Source organism: Plasmodium coatneyi, chromosome 5, assembly GCF_001680005.1.
Source record: "Plasmodium coatneyi strain Hackeri chromosome 5, complete sequence".
Taxonomy (NCBI): Eukaryota; Apicomplexa; class Aconoidasida; order Haemosporida; family Plasmodiidae; genus Plasmodium; species Plasmodium coatneyi.
In genome coordinates, this window is record NC_033560.1 from 1,114,523 (window position 1) to 1,135,777 (window position 21,255).

At 43.5% G+C, this 21,255-nt stretch overlaps 5 protein-coding genes across 5 annotated transcripts; 2 read left to right on the forward strand and 3 right to left on the reverse strand.

Annotated features, from left to right (window-relative positions):
* Positions 1-833: 833 nt before the first annotated feature.
* PCOAH_00012060 (Uncharacterized protein) lies at positions 834-7,389 on the reverse strand (the record flags this gene model as incomplete). The annotated part of the gene is made up of 2 exons (XM_020058015.1): positions 834-884; positions 1,135-7,389. The coding sequence occupies 2 exons, from the start codon at positions 7,387-7,389 to the stop codon at positions 834-836; spliced, it is 6,306 nt and encodes a 2,101-aa protein (XP_019913639.1).
* A 2,392-nt stretch (positions 7,390-9,781) lies between these two features.
* On the forward strand, positions 9,782-10,663 carry PCOAH_00012070 (Uncharacterized protein; the record flags this gene model as incomplete). Its single annotated transcript, XM_020058016.1, has 2 exons — positions 9,782-10,265; positions 10,362-10,663. The coding sequence occupies 2 exons, from the start codon at positions 9,782-9,784 to the stop codon at positions 10,661-10,663; spliced, it is 786 nt and encodes a 261-aa protein (XP_019913536.1).
* Positions 10,664-11,434: 771 nt separating this feature from the next.
* On the reverse strand, positions 11,435-13,258 carry PCOAH_00012080 (RNA-binding protein of pumilio/mpt5 family; the record flags this gene model as incomplete). The annotated part of the gene is made up of 4 exons (XM_020058017.1): positions 11,435-11,475; positions 11,582-11,727; positions 11,882-11,968; positions 12,201-13,258. The coding sequence occupies 4 exons, from the start codon at positions 13,256-13,258 to the stop codon at positions 11,435-11,437; spliced, it is 1,332 nt and encodes a 443-aa protein (XP_019913365.1).
* Positions 13,259-16,050: 2,792 nt separating this feature from the next.
* On the forward strand, positions 16,051-17,925 carry PCOAH_00012090 (Dihydrofolate reductase-thymidylate synthase; the record flags this gene model as incomplete). The annotated part of the gene is made up of 1 exon (XM_020058018.1): positions 16,051-17,925. One exon carries the CDS (start codon positions 16,051-16,053, stop codon positions 17,923-17,925), a length of 1,875 nt encoding a protein of 624 aa, XP_019913618.1.
* A 938-nt stretch (positions 17,926-18,863) lies between these two features.
* PCOAH_00012100 (Mitochondrial membrane protein) lies at positions 18,864-21,255 on the reverse strand (the record flags this gene model as incomplete). Its single annotated transcript, XM_020058019.1, has 4 exons — positions 18,864-18,923; positions 19,067-19,161; positions 19,273-19,328; positions 19,430-21,255. The coding sequence occupies 4 exons, from the start codon at positions 21,253-21,255 to the stop codon at positions 18,864-18,866; spliced, it is 2,037 nt and encodes a 678-aa protein (XP_019913423.1).

Here is a 21,255-nt window from a genome sequence, read left to right on the forward strand (position 1 = left end):
CCAACCGTCACGAATCTTCCATACCGCCGCAGTTACGTCCCCCCTTGTTTAGAAGTGTGTATATCTGTATGTAAATGCGCATGAGCATTTTTTTTACCCATGCACGTGCGCCCATATGTTCCCTCATGCGATTTCCGCACCGATTTTACAGCCACTTTGTTACATATATAAACGCGTTCGTATATGCAAAGACGCATGCATATATATAGCTCATATGTTTATGTGTACATAAACAAAAGGTTTAAAGTACATTATGAAATAGCCTTTTATTTATTTTTTAACCAACAATCTTTGTCTAATTTATTTAAAAAGGAGGATGAATGTCCAATTGGGGGAGGGGTACCCCTATGCGCACGCAAGTATGGAAAGTGTACACCTTTGCAGGAAAGGCGTACTCCTTGATCGAATTTAGGTACCCCTTAATTTTTGACAAACGGAATGAGCTTTCAAAATGTGTGAGAAGCGCACACAAGGAATAAGGAAGGCTCAAAGTGGGTGCGTAGAGTGGAGTCTACGACGGGGTGTGTTCAAGGCGTAAAAAGAATAGCCAAATAAGGGGGCATAAACGGGGAAGTGAGTAAAAACAAATGTGCCATGCGAAATGTCTTCATGTGCTCACTTTTGCAAGGTACATGAAGGCGCAACGCTGCGCAAAATTTCAGCTAGCTACATAGCTACATGATGACCATAGAAAAATAACCCACCCGATGGAGACTGTACCGCAGAGTGGGAAAAATGTTAAACACATTTTGTCGTGATAAGGAGAGAGCTAACCACTCGAAGAAGTCCCCCCCAAACCGGTGTCTAGTCCTTCTCTGCAGATGAAAAAAGAACTACTTGTGAAAGATAGCCTTTTTCCTGTTTTCAAGCGTCTTCATCATTTCCTGCACAAAAAAAAAAAAAAAAAAAAAAAAAAAAATATTCCCCCCATAAAGAACAAAATGGGTAAAATATTACCTGAACGGTGCAGGTAAAATTTGGTGACAACTTTGTTGCACACACGAGTCAGCAATTTTGTGTAGCTACATTGGCGTAACTTCCCCGTCGCGAAATGAAAAAAGCATGCATACAACTATTTTCCCCAGACCTTTTGTTTTTCCCCTTGGGGGATAAAAGGTGGTTATAACAACTTACCAAGTAATCCTCCCTGGATTCGCAGCCGTGGGACTCACTAGGCCACAACCTATACAGCTTGTTCAGAAGGGAGCAATCCATTTTGTATCCGCCCTTAAAACCACTCTTGGCAGCGGAATTGCTATACTTCCCTTCCCCATGGTCTATGTACTTATTTAGAGTGGCACTTCCAGTGGTGCCTGTTTGAATTCCCGAAAGGTTAAAATATTCGTGGTAGACATACTGGTGCATGTCGAAATTTTTTAAATCACGAAAGTCGATGGAATTGTACACATCCGATAATTTTTTGTTGTAAAATCCAATGACATGATTTTTAAAACAGCTGACTGGTGTGCACTGGAAATTCTCTTCCTTCATTTTTATGTCGTTCTTCATATATTTCGGCACGGGAATGTAGTACTCATTCTGCAGCATGTGTTGGAATGTTTCGTATGTGATGTCTTTGCTTATTAAGAGTAGTCCATCCCTTTTGAATTTGTGCAACAGGTGGTCATAATTGGGGAGTCCCTCCCTATTGCCCAAATGGTTAATACGATTGGCACGTCTCAGTCGCTCGAAGGGATCATACTCCCACAAGGGGTCTCCATCTGCTGTTCCACCAACTTGGGGAGATGATTGTCTTTTAAGTAAATTTTGCCCATTCTGATCGCCTTCTTCACTTAAGCAATGGACTGCCATTTCATCACTTTCCTTTTCACATAAAGATGGCATACGACCATGCAGGTAAAGTCGTCCAATTTCATTCCCAACCGCAGCGTTGTTTCCGAAAAAGCGGACCACGTCAAAAAGGAACGTATATGAATTAATGTAGGTGTTGTATTGCCTTTTATTATTCGGGTCATTTCCATACAGGCAGAAACAAATGGGCGCGTCGTAAAAGAGGAAGTTTTTTACAGACACACATTTGTTCAACTCTTTGGAGACACCCTCGCAGAGTTTCTTTAACCGCTTTTCTTTTTTTTTTTTTTTCTTTTTTCCCTTCTTTTTTTTTCCCAACTTTGCTCTTCTCATTGTATCTAGTATGTGCTGCAGTCCTCCCTGGTTGTACAGGCAGAGCAGCTCCTTCATGTTGTGTGCATTTCTTAGGACTGACAGGGGGTATCTCCGTTTGGACACTTCCTCCAATTCTGCTTCTTTCACATCCCGTTGAGCTTCTTGGGGGGCCTTGTAGAAGTCACCAATTTCTTCTTCTCCCCCATTCTGCACAAAATTACCAAAGGGGTTCACATCGCTTCCACTGATTTGAGGTTCGCTCTGTTGAGAGACGTTATCTGCCTCTACGTGGTTGTTTAAATTTTCCATCGCGTCAAATGTGTAACCCTCATTTGGGGAGAGGAAGTTGGTGATCTGACCGAATTCGGCGTAATCCTGGTTCACTTCCATGGGGGGTGCTTCCTCTTCTTCTACGTGGTCACTACGTTTGCTGCTTGGACATTTTTCCTTCACATCACCAGGTTCATGCGTGATCATTCCCCTGTTAGCCGTTGCGGCGCTTTCATTCTTGCCTAGCAGGTTTAGAAGCAATGCCTTAAAATTAAAGGCGCTCTGTTCGTAGAAGAGTTTCTCATTGTGGTTAGATATTTCGCGCACATCACCGATGCTGCCACCTCCGCCGGAGGACCCCCCCTGGAGGATCCGACTGGGCTGAAAATTCGGCGAGTACGTCACATACGGACAGCTGTCCCGTACAAATTGGTTCCTCATCTGGTCAGTCAGTCCATACGCAGACAATTTCAAATCGGCCATTGTTTGCACATAAAAAAATTTATTAAAATGAAAAGTGCAGAAGGCATATTTCTTTTCCCGGAAGAAGGTCTTGTTCAGGTAATTCACATTAACGTAGCTGCAATGGGGGTCAAGATTCGTCTGAATGACGTCGTGCTTAAATTGGGCCCTTACATTATATTTTGCGAAGAGTTCATAAACGTTGTGCTTGGAGCAGAGGGTCTCGCTGTTACGGCACTGGGAGGTAGTTGCTTTTTTTTCTTTTTTTTTTCCCTTTTTCCTGGTGGTACCATTGGTGGTAGGACGGCTGTTGCTTTTTCCCTTCTTGGGTTTGCCGCATCGTGTCCACTCCTGCATCCGCTCGATGATCAAATCGGACAGTTTTGGCGCTCGCTTGGAGGTCTTTCCAGTGGTGCAACTGTGGGTGTTGCCTTTTTCGGTGGTGCCTTTTTGTATGACAGTTTGCGCAATATCCTGCGTAACATCCTGCGTAATATCCTGCGTAGAGTTTTTCTTCCTTTTTCCCCTTTCCCCTGCAGGTAAATCCTCTTCCTCCCCGGTGGGCGTAAGGATTGGAGGAATTTTTTGGGTCGATTGTCCAAGCACGTTGGGAGATCCTTCCCCAGCTTCCTCCGAAGAAGCATCCTGATTGGTCATTTTTTTCTCTCCATTAGGTGCTTCCTCTTTGTTGCCGTTAGCAGGGGCGGGGCCTAAATGGGAGAATCTACTACTATGCCGGTCCTGCGTGGAAAGCGCATCTGCGGCTAAGGGAGGCACCCTGAAGGAGTCACAGAAGGAAGATTGTTTCCCCTCCGACAAACTCTTTGTTTCCCCCGTTTTGTAATTCACATGGTCGGACAATTCTTCAACACCAATAGCGGATGGCGAGTTAGGAGAAGAGAGCTCCCTCTGAAGGAACGTCTTAATTTTTAAGGCAAGCGTTCTACTTAATTGGAACCCTTTCTTCAGGCTACCTATTTTTATGACGTTTGTGTTATTCTGCAAGACAAGAATTTTGTCTCGACACAATAGCTTAAACAGGTGGATCAGAAATTCATGTGTTACATTGGAAAACTTAAACGGTGTGTGCTTTAACATATCGTAGTTGTCCTTATTCAGGTGTAGGAAGTTAATTGGTTGTGCGGCCTCCGGATTGGACATGGGGGGGGTGGCTTTTTCGTGCTGTTCTCCATCCATGGGTTTACTTTTTTTTTTTTCCTCTATATGAATGGTATGTGTATCCCTTTCTACGTCATCGACCCCGTTTGACATGAGCCCTTCAAAATGGTTTAAATTGAAAAAGTTAAATTCGTCCTCCAGTTCGTTACTGTAGATGTTTGGACTTGGTGACGTGTCCGCTAACTGTTTCGGGTGGTCCTCTCTCGGTGTTGCTTCATCGTGTTGTTCCTTCGTTACACCCCGTTGATTCGTCTCTTCACCATGCTGTTTATTCTGCACCAGGTCAGCGAACTTGCTAAGCATAGCAGGTATACCTTCATTCCGGTAGGTACTCACCACATAGGACCTATTTATGGGGATCCATCCCTTGGCCTGCTCTTGAGGCAAATTCTTCACGCACAAGTTGACTGGAGTACAGAATAGTTGCCCACTAGAATTCGTGTGAAAAATAAATTGGACATAGTCAAATTTGATTCCCACTATTTCTTGTCTCCTTACGGAGGATCCCCTTTTTTGTGGGTTCTTTTTCTTCACAAAATATTTCCACGTTTGTGTGTTCTTCCCGTCAAAGTAGAAGCGCTCCTCCAGGTAATGCTCAGGTGATCGGTTACCATTGCATTGGTTGGGGGAGTTGCTCCTAGGAGTAGGTAGCCTAGCTTCCCTTGCGCAATACAAAACTGGCACACATAACTGCACGAACTTCATTCCGTATATGCCGAAAAATAAATTATACATATTGGTGTTGATCGAATTGTACTTGGAGCGGTCGGAAATGAGTCTAATGGACTCCGTTTTGTTTTTCTGCATTGGGGTGAACTTGGCTGTGTCTACCAGGAGGGACTCCTCCACATGCATCTTCACTGGTTTGTAACTAAATAGATGATTGTAGGATATGTCTTCCCGAAGGTGCATTTGGTTTGCCAGGAGATCTTCTTCCTTCGTGGAGGAGGCACTTTTCTCACCGTCATCGTTAAGTGGATCGCCCACGGGATCATTGGCACTGTAACCGGTCAGATTGTTGGTTCTCACATTGGGGGGAGAATTCCCCTCTTGGGGGTAGAATCTATCCAAATTCGAATCATGTTCCCTTTTCACCTGACCTAGGGAAGAAGGAACTGTAACTGCGTCAACCGGTTCAGTGTATGTGGCAGTGGGGAGGTACCCCTGGTCATCCTCCCGTCGAGAAGGTTCCCCCTTAAACGTGTAGTTATAGGCAAAACGGAAGGATTCATTTGTATACGCCTGCATGCCTAAATCCTTGTAACTAGTAAAATCGTCACGAATTAGGATTCTCCTCACGTAGACCATATGTTCATAATAGGAGAAGGTAACTAAATTGTAGGTCATCCTCTGCTCGTATTTGTCCTGCCCAGAGGGTGTTATGCAGAACCATTCGATGTGTCTAAAATGGGACTCGGTAAATTCCGATATATTAAGTGGGAAGATAAAAACGGGTTCATATTGATTCCTTAGATCCCATACTTCTATCACGTTAAAAGATGAATTGACAGATGCAACGATGAAGGAGAAGTGTGGGTTCGTGGCAACTGCTGTGTAGCCTCTATTAAAATGGGATTTATTCTTATCCTCATAAAATATATTTTCCTGATTTGTCTTAACATCTTGTGGCACACCCGTTGGGAAGTGTTCACGTGCATCTAACCTGACTGCCTTCTTCGTTATCCTCTTAACGCCACTAAGGTTTGTGGCAAATTTGGAGAGATATTTTTCCCTCTTGTCATATATATACAAGGCACGGCATCCCAGTAGGAGGGTGTTGTCATCTTGGAGGTAACACAAACACAGAGCAGTATCGTACTTTTTAAAGTACCCCAACAATCTCTGCTTCAGTTCTACTATTTCTATTAGGTTCGTTTCTAAGTCGTACGAATATAAACTGTTGTAATTGCCTAACAGTGTGCACCTCCCGTAAGTCCACGTGCTCGGACAGATTTGCATCAGCCTGTCAAATAGGAGAATGTCTTTGGCTATTTTTATTCTGTAATCTAAAACGGGGAACGCCTCCTCTAGCGAATCATGAGAAGCGCCCTTGTCGTATGTTGTGTCTTCCTCCCCACCTTCCCTCCAGAGGGGATCATCCCATTGGAAGTCCCCCCTTGGAGCGTACTTCACCTGGAAGATAATCAACCCAACGTCATTCCTGGCATAGACAACCGTTTCATTAATATTATTCGTGTCCGTTTTTATTTCCTTTATTTTCAAATATTTGCTAACAGAAATGGATTCTTTTTGATTCTGTTCAGTGAAGCTTCTGTCCAGCTTGTAGAGGAGGTGATTGTTTTCAAGCTTGTATGCGTTTCTATAGGATCGTTTTCTGTTGTACTCCTTGGCGAGCTTAACTTTCTCCTCATACCTGTAGTAGGTTGGAAGGAGTCCCCTTTCGTTCGCGTCATAATTCCCCGTGGATAGATTCGTCGGCACGATGGTGACTTCGTTGTCGAAGCAGAATTTGAAATTCACGGGGAGGTAATCTCCCGAAAAACCGCTTTCTCCTTTTCCACCAGAATCGTCATAAATGCATTCCCCAATTTGAGTCTCCATCAGTTTTACTTCATTGTTGTAGAACCCACCGGGCATGACCAAAACGGGGCACTTCACATTGAAACGTAGGTCATATGCATACCTGCTGTCTAGCTGCATGCTCTTGTCGATGTAGAAAGTGGCCAAAGTGTTAACCACGTCTAGCGATGCCCGCACTCTGGTGTAGTCTCGTCGTATTTCCCTTTCATAATTGCGTGAGTTATGCAAAAAGTCGATGCAACTTTTCATTGCCCTTTTTCTATCGCTCATTTTTTGGCTGTTCCCCTCCCTTCCGCTGCAACGGTGCATCTGCTTCTTATTCGATTTGTCCCTTTTGTTGGACATGGTTTGATCGCCAAGTGGGTTCTTCTTTAAAGCTGTGCCAGTTGGAGGAGCCTCTCCATGTTCTTCATCCGGATTGGCATCCCCCTCATCTGTGTAGTAGCAATCGTCTGCATCGTCACCTTCTTCGTTGTCAATTTCCATGTCAACTTGATCATTTTCTTCCTCCTCCCCCTCCAACGGACTTCCCTTCGCCTGGGGCCCCTTCACTCCATCGTTCGAACCCACCACCTGATACACCTTATCGTTCGCGTAAAAATTTTTTATTTCATTCAGTATGTTTGAATTTAACGGGTCGTATACCATGTGTGGGTTTTCCACGGGTCGACAATTTAAGGATTCTATCCCCTCGTCCTTTTTTCGCTCCCTTTCCTTAAGGGGGGTCAACGCCACCTCTATCTTGTTTGGCTCCTCATACACCTTGAGTCTCTGCAGCGGGTAGAAGTACAGGTTCAGTTTCTCCTCCATTCTGTTGCTGCGGTGGCGGCAGGAGGGGCAACTATCCAACTAGTACTCACTAATTACTCCTACCACTGCCACCACTACTACTACTACTACCGGTTAGCTGCCCGTAACTACCTATGTAGTAAACCCCACACACCCCTTTGGGAACACTTCGCGAAAAATCAAAGCGAACGACACACTGAGCTGCATGTCTGCTTTGTCATGCCTCTACCACGTCTGCACCACGTCCGAAAGAGGCCATAAAAACGGAACCTACAGTCACGGTTGCGCTTCCCCCCTCACCACAGCGCTGAAAAATCCTCCACTTCCTACAGGAACAAATTTGAAAATCGCTTCAGATTCTGCTGCTCCCTTTTTCCATTATATTGGTATCGTGTCAAGAAGAGGTAAGGTTCCAACTTCGTAAAATCTCCAAAGGGACGCTCACTTTTTTTTTTTTTTTTTTTGTGATTTACAGATGACTTCCCCTCAGTAGGCTCTAAATTGGCTCCTTTTCTCTACTGAAAGATTTGTTCGCATTAAAATGTCCACAGAGTGTATCATCCCCCTATTGGACGTTCTATTTTTTTTTTTTTTTTTTTTTTTTTTTGCTCCAGTTGTGCAGTTGATAGGGCGGAGCACCTGATCGGTCAATCAAAAAAAAAAAAATAAATAAAATAATGACTTTAAATCGACAAGGGGATAAAAAGCGAAGATAAAGGAACTTTCGAAAAGTGCATCCCGATGAGCACAATTGAAGGAAACCCGAAGGGGGAGGGTTAATCATACCTCCTTGTGTATGCATCTGACTTTCTTTACACGATGCTGTCATGTAGGATGAAATAACTGCCGGCAGGATTATACATACTGACAACCTTCGCGTGGATTTTTTTTTTTCTTTTGTAACGCTAGCGAAATGAACGAAAAAGTGACAAGTGTTGACACGAAATATAGAACGATAGTGCCTTCGTCTGGGAGGACAAAATGTCCAAATGGGGGGTCATTAAGAAAAGGCTCTACGGTGTTTACGTTTGTCCTGATAAACTGAGTGTAAGGACAACAGTAGTCTACACCTCAGATATCCACTGACGCGATGTTTCTCCTTTTTTAAAGAACCGCTTCTGTTGGCCCACTCGGTCGATTGCATTTGGAACATTCGCACTGGAACCACCACCACAGCAGTTTTATCGGGGGAAGCTTTCCAAACAGTGTGGCATGACATTTTCGGGAAAAGGAAAATCGTAATTCCTGCCCTTGGGGGGTAACAATTTTACAGTTAAAAAAAGAAAAAAAGGCAGTTCAGTGTGCATAGGAAAACGATCAAATGTGTCCGTATCTTCGCGCAGTTAGCTACTCATTCGTATCAAGAGAAAGTACATGTTCACAAAGAGTGGAGGATTATATGTGACGAGGGAAGCATCTTTAGTAGGTACACAGGTGAAAAGCTTCATTCGAGATTGTCGCATGTGCTATTGAGCGCAATTTTTATTATTCTTTCTCATTGTTGACCTGGTCTTTTTTGCTTACCCCCGTGAAAAATAGCCACCACATTAAAGTAAAGAGGACGCCTCTTTTGTCCCTCCCCGTCGGTTCATTCGATTCCTTCATTTTTACGAACCTCTGTAGAGCTTTTAGTTGGAACATCCACGTGTATCCATATATTAACATGGCCATTTACACATGTGTTCACATACTCGTGTGACCGCACACATGTGTACACTGGTGCGGAGGTCGCCTTTCACCGTGGGAGAAGAATAAAAAGAAGGTATTCCCCTTAATTTCCCATTTGGGGAACTGCCAAAAGGGGGAAGTTTACTGTCTATCTTTTTTTAAGCAAACATATTTACAGCTGGGAAAAAAAAACTGATCAAAAATGGTACCCATAAAAAGATCAAGCACACGTTCTACAGTTGCGATGTTGGCTAGCTATATGGAGTTTTTTTTTTTTTTTTTTTTTTTTTTTTTTCACCATTTTGCCTGACCTGTTCAGAATAAAATTTGCAATACAATAAAATTGAATAATATATATTTTTTGATCACGTTTGAGGTGCACACATATTTGGTGTCCAAGCGGACACTACTTCTCCCCCATTTTTTGGAAAATGTGCAAATATGTAAGAATGAAACAAAGTTGAGCTATGAGCAGCAGCTCTACATGTCTGTGTGTGCGATACCCCTATGTAGGTGCCGCCTTTTTCTCAAGTTTAACCGTCTTTTTCTTTTTTATCCTCTCCCCGCGCATACCTTTTTGCCATTTTCACCCTATAAAGGTGTGAGAATATTACCACAACATAATCGTACACATGTAGGCGATAAGCGCCAATAGGTATTCCATACCGAGAAGAAAAAAAAGAAAAAAAAAGGAACAGAGGCATATAGGCCCTTTCGAACGACACCTCATACTTTCATACAAACGATGGTGCACTATTCGTGTGGTTTCCTTTTGTCCCTTTTGGGGGCGTTTATCACTTTAGTTGTACATGACCACGGGGGATTCTTCTTCCAAGTTGTGAATTGCAACATCCGTGTGCTGAACCACGGAAAGGGGGGGCACAAGACGAGTGGCCAGCAGATGCAGCACCACCTAGGGGCGAGCAACCCAACGGAGGTGGGAAAATTGAGTGCAGTTGAGAAGGGGGACACGCAGAGCAAGAGCAACATGGAAAACGAATTGGAGGACAATCTGGGAAACGAAGACGACAACGAAGGAGAAATGTCCAGAAGCAGCTCCCTATGGGCAGGACTCCTCAGTGAAGTTTCACCACACAACGCGGGCAAAACATTTCAGGATGACATGGACGAAGAAGACAACCCAGATGAACTGCCCTCAAATCATTACACCTTTTTCGATGCAACGAATGATAGATCGATAAAGAAGGTGGACTCTTTGTCCCAACCGGGTAAGCAGTAGCTAGTGCACAACATTATATGCGTTTACAATCTGTGTTATTCCACGATGCGTGGTTACACCCTTGTGCGCGTACACCTCTCTGCAGACCAGCAGAAGCTACTACAGCAAAATTTCAATTGGGCTCAGATGCCCAACATAGGAATTTCCTGCAGAGAAACAGGATGTCCCAAAACGTATCAGATGTGCGTCCCCTTCTCTTACGATAGCGCAAACTTTGAAGGAAAAAGGCTCATTGAAATTATCACTTCTTCCGGCACGTTCAGTATGAAAGGGTTAAAATTCGATAACGAAAATATTGAACACGATAAGAGAAAATACATCCTCGTTTATTCTTGCGTTTGCAAAAAGTACAGGTCGGATGGTTCCTGTGACGAATCGGTGGAGTAGTCTGCACCGATAAAGTGCTTCTAGCCAGTCTGATCATTTCGCACAGTACGCTTGCAAAAAAGAAAAAATAAATTTGCACCGAGGTGAGACAGGGGAGGAGATCGCACCCATTCCTATCATTCGTTTGAATGCCCCACGGGAGCTAGCCATTTGGGGGGGGCCCCTTCTCTGATAACCGCCCCCGGGCATGCATACTCGCGTGTGTTAGTACGTGCATTTGCATTTGCTTTTTTTTTTCTTTTTTTTTTTTCTCTTCCCCATGGTGCACCTAACTGAACAGTTAGAAATGACGAACGAAAAGTTGCTTTAATATAAGGACCGCTAGGACGGTGACTTGTCTAATAGCATCCTCACTTCGGTTAGGAAGGGTTAAGCCTGGCAACATCCCAGCGAACAGATGCTAGATACGCAAATGCGAGGGCAAATGTGGAGAGCCCTTTCGCGAGTTGTAGTGGGGGCACCATTCAGGTGGGCCGTTCATTGGGAAAAAAGGGGCACAAAAATGAAAGTAGGTATGAAAGGTCAACGGGGCTGAAATGAAAAGTGGAAGAAGATCTCATCAAATGTGATGGACATTCCCGTCCAAGTGGGCTGGCCCTGTGGTAAGCTGCAAGGCGCCATAACCAACGGGGAAGAAACAAACGACGGCTCTACCCATGCATCAGGGATCATACGCACAATTCTGCATGTATGTTCATTATATGTACAAAAAAAAAAAAAAAAAAAATTCCGCCTCTATTTTTTCGGGGCGTGGGGGAAGCGAATTAGGTTCTACGTTTCTAGGTTGCTGATCGCTCTCAAGATGTACTTGCCTACAAATTGGACGGTGTGGTGGTGAAGGTGAAGGAAAATGTGTCTCTAAATAGTAATTAGATCAGTAGTGCTTCCCCCCTGAGGGCGATCCGCAGAAGGCCTTACCATACGTCTCATCCTTCAGCTTGTCCACATTCTCTATGATCGTTTTGATAATTAGGGACCTCTCCTTCCTCCTGCACGTGGTCAGCAGCTTCTGCATCATGAAGTTTCCGTAGCAGTCTTTACAAATGGTGATGATGTTGTCGTTCCTGCGGGAGGGTAACCATGTAGTGAACGTGTGGTAAACATGTGGTGGTGAGATTGTGAAGTGGCCGCACAACATGGTGGAAAAGTGAATACGCAACGTTCACTCCTCTTTTCTTACGGAGTACCCCATCTATTGCAAAACGATGTGTGACTTACCCATCCGAAATGTCATCCACAATTTTCTTGATGATTTTTTTTTTATATTTGTATTCCTTTTTTAGCAGGATCTTCTCGATTATGTTGCTGCGTATAAATGTGTGAGGAATGTGTGTGTCGGGGAGATGGAAAAAAAAAAAAAAAAAAAAAAAAAAAATAGCTAGCTGGCCAGCTGCATGAACCGTTCAGGTGAAAAGCTATTCCAAATGGTACCCAAAAAAAAAAAAAAAAAATCATAAAAAATAAAGGAGTCTATTTTTGCCCCCCCTTTGGGACAACCCTCACAGATCAATGTACGCAACCGATCAGTTAGACTTACCAGGCGTACTTGTGAGAAGCCAGCTTGTAAATATCGCTAACAATCTCATCGGTGATGATAAACCTGACCGTGTCGTCGGAGTGTTCAAAGCATTTCTGAATAACGTAATTCCCATACCGGTTTTTTATTAAATATATTTTCTTAACAATCTTATCATTCAGTCTGTTGATCTGGTTGGTATTACCCACTTCGTAGATCCGTTGGACGATACGACATCCATAAGCATGTGAACTTAGGAAAGGTAAATACTCCTCTATGTTATTTATAATGGTGTCTATATGACCAGAGGGTAACACCTCAATGCACTTTTGTATTACGTGGTTCCCATTTTGGTGGCATATGTACGTAATTAAGTCGTTCTGTAGTTGTCTAAATATTTTACTTTTGTATTCATTGCAGAGAGATTCGAGTGACTTTTGGATGAGACGACAACCATATGTGTGTAGAGAGAGGAATCTTGTCTGTTCAAGAAATTGGTCTGTGAAGCGTTCCTTGTAGGTATCGTCACTTAAGTCGAAGACACTCTGCGCAACGTAACTTCCGTACACGTCTGGACATAGGGATACTGCATCTAGGAGGAGTGATTTTTGTATTATCCTCTTTTCCTCTGTGTCCTCATTTTCCTTCATTTTTTTTATTACGTATTTGCACCCGTTTTTGTGGAAGCACAAGAAGAGGATGTCGCTCATTAGCTTCTCCCGATCGGCATTCACTTCGTCTGTTGGGCACACCTTCGTGGGGACATCCTCACTGTTCAGGTTAGCGGTGGGGAAATCTACACTTCGGGACGACAACTCACCTGCCCCTACATCTGTTGCGTTCCCCTCGATAGCGTCTGGACCAGCTGTCTTCCTCTCAAGCAGAAAGGAAAAGTGCTCCCCCTTGAGAGGAGTCGGCAGACACATCATCTCCCCGCTGGTAGTGGGACTACCACCACAAGTGACCGAGCAGGAATGCAACTTTTGCAGATAATCAAACTGATCCTTTAAGGGGAAGTCAATGATTATGTGGTTCAGCTCATCGTTCAGGCGGGATTCATCGACGAAGGCAGACTCCATCCTTTCGTGGAAATTAGCCTAGCCGGGGAGGGATCCAGTGCGTGTCCTTCTGACAGCGTCTGGCTATTTTTGGATGAGGAGTGCAGGAAAAAACGAGGACATCGCACTGAGTTGGAGAAATGGCGCTCCAAATATAAACGCGTAACGGAAAGGTGGCAAATGTTGTTTGATCATTGGTCTTCCAATGGGGAAAAGAACAGAAAAAAAAAAAAAAAAGGCAGATCTGCTGCCACGGAGGGGACGCCTCATCACAGACACATACAAATACACGTGTGTGTATGTGTACACATTCCCACGAGGGAAACTTCTCCGATAGGTAACAAGTGTTCTCACGCACTGGGATAAATGCAAACGTAAGGAGATGCCCAATGGACAGTCTGCCAGCTGGACAAAGTGGCTATATGAGGACAAAAGATGCGCCCGTTGGTGGTTCCCCAGAAAGAAACACATGTGAAACTAAGACAGGAGGTAAATGTACACTATGGAAGATTGAAAAAAAGGAAAAAAAAAAAAAAAAATTTTTAAGGGAAATTATCTTTTACGTAATGAGGTTACAGCATGCCTCAATTATATTTCAAAGCTTATCATATAAAGGTCAGCGGTTAAATTATGTGCAAGCGGAAAAATGGGTCACATCTGCCTGTGGGTAGGTTGTGTGTTCGGATGCACAGCCGGACAGAGTTTATTATGCGGGGGGTCCAACAGTTGGCCATGTGCATGGCGTAAAAATGGGCATAAAAGTGGGTATAAAAGTGGCCATAAAAATTGGAGTTAAAGACTTCCCTTCAGGCTCACTTTCTCCATTTTTCAAAGGGGCACACAACACGTAGGGTTTTCGCAGCCGTGTCTGTTTGGCATAACCGCGGTGTCAATGTAACATCACTGCAACATCAATGTGGTTTTATTTTTCCATTATGTAGACGCTGCATTTTTGCCATTTTTTGGCCAGACCCTAACGAGCAGAGAAAACAACGAGAGCTCGCACCAGGGCAGAAGCAACGCGGCCCCCCCCTGACCACATTAATTTTTACATCCTGCATAAATCGCATGCACACATCGCTGGGGAAGGCTCCAGTTCGTCTCGATCTTTCGAACGGAGATCGGGTCTGCCAAAGTTGTCCAAACGAGTATGTCTTGGAAGAACAACACGTGCATGTGTGATGTGTTTTGTTTTTGCTCATTGGAGAAATCGCAGTGAAATAATTTTTTTTTTTTTTTTTTCCTATATACTGACCAATTCTGCATGCACTTTTATTTCCAAAATGGGAAAAGGAGAAGAGAAAAAAATTTGCGTTTACATAAACGGGAGGATCACCTGAGGGGAACTTCCCATTTGCAAAGTTGCGCCTTACGCAGGGGAGAGCGGCACAAAAGGGCGAAGGAAAAGAAGAAAAAAAAAAAGGAACTTTTCACTGGTTGGACGTGTCCCCATTTAAACTTTTCCCTTAACACGCATGCACACAAATGGTTAAGCTGGGGAAGGTGTGCGTGTTTACATGTCAGTCGTCTATTTTGGGACTTTCCCCCCCTGTGACAACAACAACGACAAGTGGAGGGGAATTCATTGCAGAACGGAGTAAAAGAGAAATGGGGGCAATTCCTTTTTTGAGGAAAGGTATCCATAGTGAGGAACTTCCCCTTTAATCGAATTTTTCCATTTTTTTTTTTTTTTTTTGTAAATTTGGGTCATCAGATAGGTCGGGAAGTGTTCGCAAAATTGTCTGCAAATGTTTTCCCAACATGTCATTGTTCTTCTCACATGTCCCGAAGCGGAGTTAAGGAGCTCCCCTCATGGGACAAAAAAAAAAATAACTTCCTCACTAAAGGTGATAAAAAGAACCTTTCATTAAAAATTGGCATAAAAACAGGAATTATTCGGCACGAAAAAAAAAAAGGGTTATGTTGCATGTCCATTTTTATAAGCCCTCTATTTCTCCTTACACACCCCTCCGCATGGCAATTGTCTAAAGCTCCACGTTGCTGCGCCTTTCCCATTCAGGAGCTAGCTCGTGAGCCACTTGCATTGCAGCATTTTTGTGAACAGCCAAGCGAATCGGTAAAAAAAAAAATGATCACAGGTATATGCACACATCTTCGCGCTCGAGCAAGCGTGGAGAAAAACACACAGGGGAAAACCCTCACTAGGACGGATTTGGCACTCGCTTAAAACAGACCTCTTCTTCCCCACGTGACCATATAGCACGTCGGACTAAATTACACCTCCCCTTTAAACACGCACAAAAAAGGGGCAACTCTGGAAGTGTAAAACTTTGCGAATGTGACGCGAACGGAGCGACAATTCAAATGCTGCCTCAGTTTTTCTCCCCGCGGTTTCGGCAGCAGCACGCGGCACGCGAAGCGTAATTTCATCGCCCCAAGGCAAAACCCACTCAGGGGAACCACAAAGGGAAGCAATAAAAGCTGTACGAGCTGGCCTTTCTCCAAGTGGTATGAAAAAAAAAAAAAAAAAAAAAAAGATCATCCACGACCCATTTTGCAATTACGTGGTGTAAAATAGGTTCATGTTCCACGGCCTAATAAAAAAGGAACATTTTTATTAAGGTGAAAATTGTAATTATTCATATGAAGTCCACTTTTGTAGTGGGCACACCGTAAGTCCCCAGAAGGGAAGTTCACCACCAAACACAGTGGAGCCATATAACGGTGTATAGCGTCACGTTGTATGTATTTTTGCAGCACGCCAGTTGATTCCTCGCATTTCCAACTAGGCACCTGCACACACATCATCACAATAACAAAGTGTAAGAGTAACCTTTTAAGGGTTGAAACCCATGGAGGACCTTTCAGAGGTATTCGACATTTACGGCATCTGCGCGTGCTGCAAGGTCGCCCCCCCCAGTGAAGGGATAAAGAATGAACCGTTCGGTCCGCGAACTTTCAGAGGTCTTGGGAATAACGGGGCTCTCCCATGGAAATGCAACTCCGTCGACATGAAGTACTTCAGCTCGGTGACAACCTACGTGGATGAGTCGAAATACGAGAAGTTAAAGTGGAAGAGGGAGAAATACCTGCAAGGGGAAGCCTCAGGGGGGAGTGTGGCCAACCACAGTAATGGCAACCCTGTAGGAATGGGGGACAACACTGTGAAGCTGCAGAACGTTGTGGTAATGGGGAGAAGCAGTTGGGAGAGCATCCCCAAACAGTACAAGCCACTCCCAAACAGAATCAACGTCGTGCTTTCCAAGACGCTAACAAATGAACAAGTGAAGGAAAAAGTTTTTATAATTCACAGCATAGATGAACTATTGCTTCTTTTAAAAAAACTGAGGTACTACAAATGCTTCATTATTGGAGGAGCGCAAGTTTACAAGGAATGTCTAAACAGGAACTTAATTAAGCAGATATATTTCACGAGGATCAACAACACCTACCCGTGTGATGTTTTGTTCCCCGAGATTGACGAAGGCCAATTTAAAGTGACATCCGTCAGTGAGGTGTACAACAGCAAGGGAACTACCCTAGACTTTGTGATTTACAGTAAGGTGGGGGGAGAAGTCGATGGGATCGCTTCCAATGGAAGCACAGTGGATAGTGGTTCGGAAAACTGCGAAAACGTGAAATGTGGTGCACCGAATTGTAGCGTTTCCGGTTGTATCTCCCCCAACTGCACGATCACGCAACAGGAAGAATGGGGAAAGTGCTCCCCCGCGTGCCAGCAACAGAAGAACAACGCCGTCGTAGAGGAAGACGATCTCGTATACTTCAGCTTTAACAACAAAGTGGGAGAAAAAAATCCGGAGCATTTGAACGATTTTAAAATTTACAACAGTTTGAAGATTAAGCAGCATCCGGAGTACCAATACCTAAGCATCATATACGACATCATCATGAATGGAAACAAACAGGGAGACAGAACAGGTGTGGGAGTGGTCAGCAAATTTGGCTACATGATGAAATTTAATTTAAATGAATATTTCCCCCTGTTAACAACAAAGAAATTATTTCTAAGGGGAATAATTGAGGAATTGCTTTGGTTCATTCGAGGAGAAACAAACGGGAACACTTTGTTAAAGAAGAACGTAAGAATATGGGAAGCAAATGGAACGAGGGAGTTCCTCGACAACAGGAAATTATTTCACAGAGAAGTGAATGACTTGGGACCCATTTATGGTTTCCAGTGGAGACACTTTGGTGCTGAATACACAAACATGCATGACAATTACGAAGATAAAGGTGTAGACCAATTAAAAAATGTTATCCATTTAATAAAAAATGAACCAACAAGTAGGAGAATTATCCTTTGTGCATGGAATGTAAAGGATTTGGATCAGATGGCATTACCTCCTTGTCATATCTTATGTCAATTTTACGTTTTCGATGGGAAACTATCCTGCATTATGTATCAAAGGTCTTGTGACTTGGGTCTTGGGGTCCCCTTCAACATTGCTTCCTATTCCATATTCACACACATGATTGCCCAGGTGTGCAATTTACAGCCTGCACAGTTCATACACATTTTGGGCAATGCTCACGTCTACAACAACCACATAGACAGCTTAAAAGTGCAGCTAAACAGGATCCCCTACCCGTTCCCAACGCTTAAACTGAACCCCGAAGTGAAGAACATTGAGGATTTTACCATTTCCGATTTCACGATAGAGAATTATGTGCATCACGATAAAATCGCCATGGAGATGGCCGCCTAGCGATTGTCAAAAAAAAAAAAAAAAAAACTAATTTGCTAATTAGTTAGCTAGCTAGCGAAATGTTATTGCCTGTTCAGGCGGTTTGGGGGTGGTGCCGCACACTTGCGCGTGTGCATCCACCGATGTGCTCACGCTTACGACGCTCCATTTGGCCCTTTTTGCCTTATTTTACACCCCCCCAAAAATGACCACCTTGCAAGTACATCGCATAAACAAACCGTGATGCTTAGTTCGTGCAAAACGAAACGCACAAGCGGGTTAAATATAACCCCAGACAACTTTCGCCACACCAAGTGGGAACTTTAAGACAATTCCCCAAAATCGAAATGGCAACCACCGCTATATGTCTTATGAAAGGGGCATCCCTTTTATGTGTTTTCCTGCTCCTGCTCCTGCTTTTTTTTTTTTTTTTTTTTTTTTTTTCCTGTTTATTACTCTAGCAGCTAGCCAAATCAGCTGGCCCCCCCAACTTGTTATGCAAAGGTGCGAACATATGCACGTGGCGAAATATCCCCCCAGACGGAGACAACCCCAATTGTGCCTGCTTTGGAGGAAAAAGGCAAAATTGCAAAATGCTCAGTACAAATGACGAGAGTTAATTCGAATTATAAGTTTTTTTTTCTTCTTCTGTTCGTCCCCGCTGCCTGCAGTGGTTACCGCGTGTGCGCATGCGTACGCTTGCATAGGTGGTACATATGGTACATACAGCGAACGTGAAAAAGATAAACACATTAATAGGCATCTTGCTGAAACGACGCGGTGGGCGTCACCCCGTTTTAACCTTCAAATGGTTGTGCAAACAAAAAAATTAAAAAAAAAAAGGAATAAAATTAATAGGCGTAATGAAAGGAATAAAGGATAACAAAATGGGCAACACATCACAGTGATGTGTTCATATACACTGTGCGAGTGGCGGATGTTCGTCTCCGTCTCATGGTTCAGTTCTTTATGTTCACCACATCGTCGGCTTTTTCTTCTTCTGGGTAGAAATATTCATCCTGCAAAAGGGAGGAAAGTCCAAAAAAATAAAAAGAGATTGAGGGGGGCATACAAAATGTCGCACCATTGCATACGTAGCATAGACAGTTACACTATTTTTTCGCCCTCCGCGAAGCACGGTGCGTGTGTGTGGGGGGCTCACCAATTCGATCTGCTTGTGTGCATTCAACTCGCTAATGTGCTTCTCAATGTCGAGGAGTCTCTCCGACATTTTTTTTATCACTTCGTTGATATCGCCTGGTGAAAGGGTAAAGGGGGGCACATACACATGTGTGCATGTATATGCGCAACGACATCAACGAAGCGGCATCCGGGCAATTCCGTATGCCGGGGGTAGATGCTCATTACAGGTTTGCTTCTTCTCCGCCAGATCGGTCAAGGACGTGAAGGCAATCTTCAGCTCCCTAAAATGGCAAGGGTGACAGAACAAGCATCATGAGTGGGTGCGCAGTGCTGGGAAGGTAGCCCCCCTCACGGTGTACCACAAAATTTTCCCTCCCCTTACGTGTGCTGCAAGTCGCAGATCTGCTTCAAAAGGTTGAGCTCATTCTGCAGGTACTTGTTCTTCTTGAGGAAGTCTATCTTCATTTTGCTGTCCTTGTGCGGGGGAACCACCTCCCCTTCCTCTTCACTCGTCTCCTTGTTAATGTTTTTTTTAATTTCCTGTTCTTTCATTTTTAAGTCATCGAGTTTTTCCTTTGCCTCCTGTATAAGTTTCTGCTTATCATCGAGGGTAGCATTCTTCACGTCTTTCTTCTCCATGGTGGCAGTGTTGACTTTTTCTGTGTCCTGTATATCCATAATGGCATGCGTAACGACAACACAGCGGATGTAGAGCAGTAGAATGTAGGGCACTTCCTTAATGCTGGCCAATTCTAACCACTGCTGAATTTGTAATTTCATTTCCTCCTCGGAGGTGTTAAAATTCATTCCTCTATCTTTGCATATTTCTATCAATGTGTGTTTTTTTAAATTGTCCACCCCTTCGTACATGAGTTCCCTGTCTTCCCTCTGCAGGCGCAAAAAATGGTGTCTCAGTTGGAGTACGACGTGGTAATGCATTCCGTAAGGCTTCAATCCAAGGAGGTGACAAATAGTTTGCAGCGTTTTTAAATTCATTTGGTCTAGTACAAAATCTTCCTTAAAAATTTTGGCAATTTTTAACGTGTCCCCTACACTTAAAAAGGGGTTAACATCTTTCTCATCTTTATTAATTAATTGCTGATGAAATTTCAATAAAATTTTTTTTTTTTTTTCAGAGTCAATTCCGATATTTTCATTTAGCTGTTTTTCCTTCTCCGCAATTAGCTGTTGTAGAAATTTGGCTAGCTGCTGTTTTGCATATAAATTTTTTTTTATATTCACAAAATTATCATCATTATTTTTAAAAGTGGAGGGTAATAAATTGGGATAAATTTTCAAAAATACGGGAAGTAAGAATTCTGCAAATGGAACAATGATGAAAAATGAAAAGGGGATTAATTTGAACATGTCATTCATCGTCCGAATTAGCAACTTGTATTCTGAGTAGGACAATCTGTGTCCCTTCAACCTTTTTATAATTAAATTTTTGGAAATTTTCATATTTGTGAGGAATAGGAGGACTCCTGTTTTGACCCACACGACGGTGTGTTTTATATTTTTCTTCAAATCGGCAAAATACACCTTCAGGATGGACGGCTGTATGATTATTATTTTTATTTGCTGTCCTGCTTTTTTTATGAAGGTAAAAATTAGCTTAATTCCGTTGGCTCCTTTGTTGCACATTTTTGCGATTTTTCCCTTTTCCTTTTCGTTGCTTTTTATTTTTTTTTTTTTCATCATTTCGATTATGTTTGTGTACTCCTCTTTCCCGTTTAGCGTGGCATTTGCATCACGTGCAGGGAAGTGACCACTTCCGACAGGACTTTCTTCTGTCTTTTCGTCACGATTGCTTTGTTGCGCTTTGCTTAGTTGAGGGGAGTTACTTACCCCCTTATCATCCCTTGGCACCTTCGTGGAAAACCTCTTCCTTGCATTATTTGCGCAAAGGGGGGTTACCACCAGGGACACTCCACTAAAAGGCGCACCGCAGGGGTTACCAAACCTGGCACTGACACAGACGTTGATTTCGGCACCTACATGAATGCTGGTTGTTACACTTCGGATGGAGTTGTTATGTCCTTCTTCCTTCCACATTGGAAGACTCCCCTTACGGGGGATGATGACCTGCTTGCCGCCCACATGAAGCAACTTCCCAACCGGGGGGCAACTCACAAAGGACCTCTTCAAACCGACTCTCTCATTCGTTGAGATGAGCCTGTAAACCACCCTGTTCGGTCGAAGCTTCAT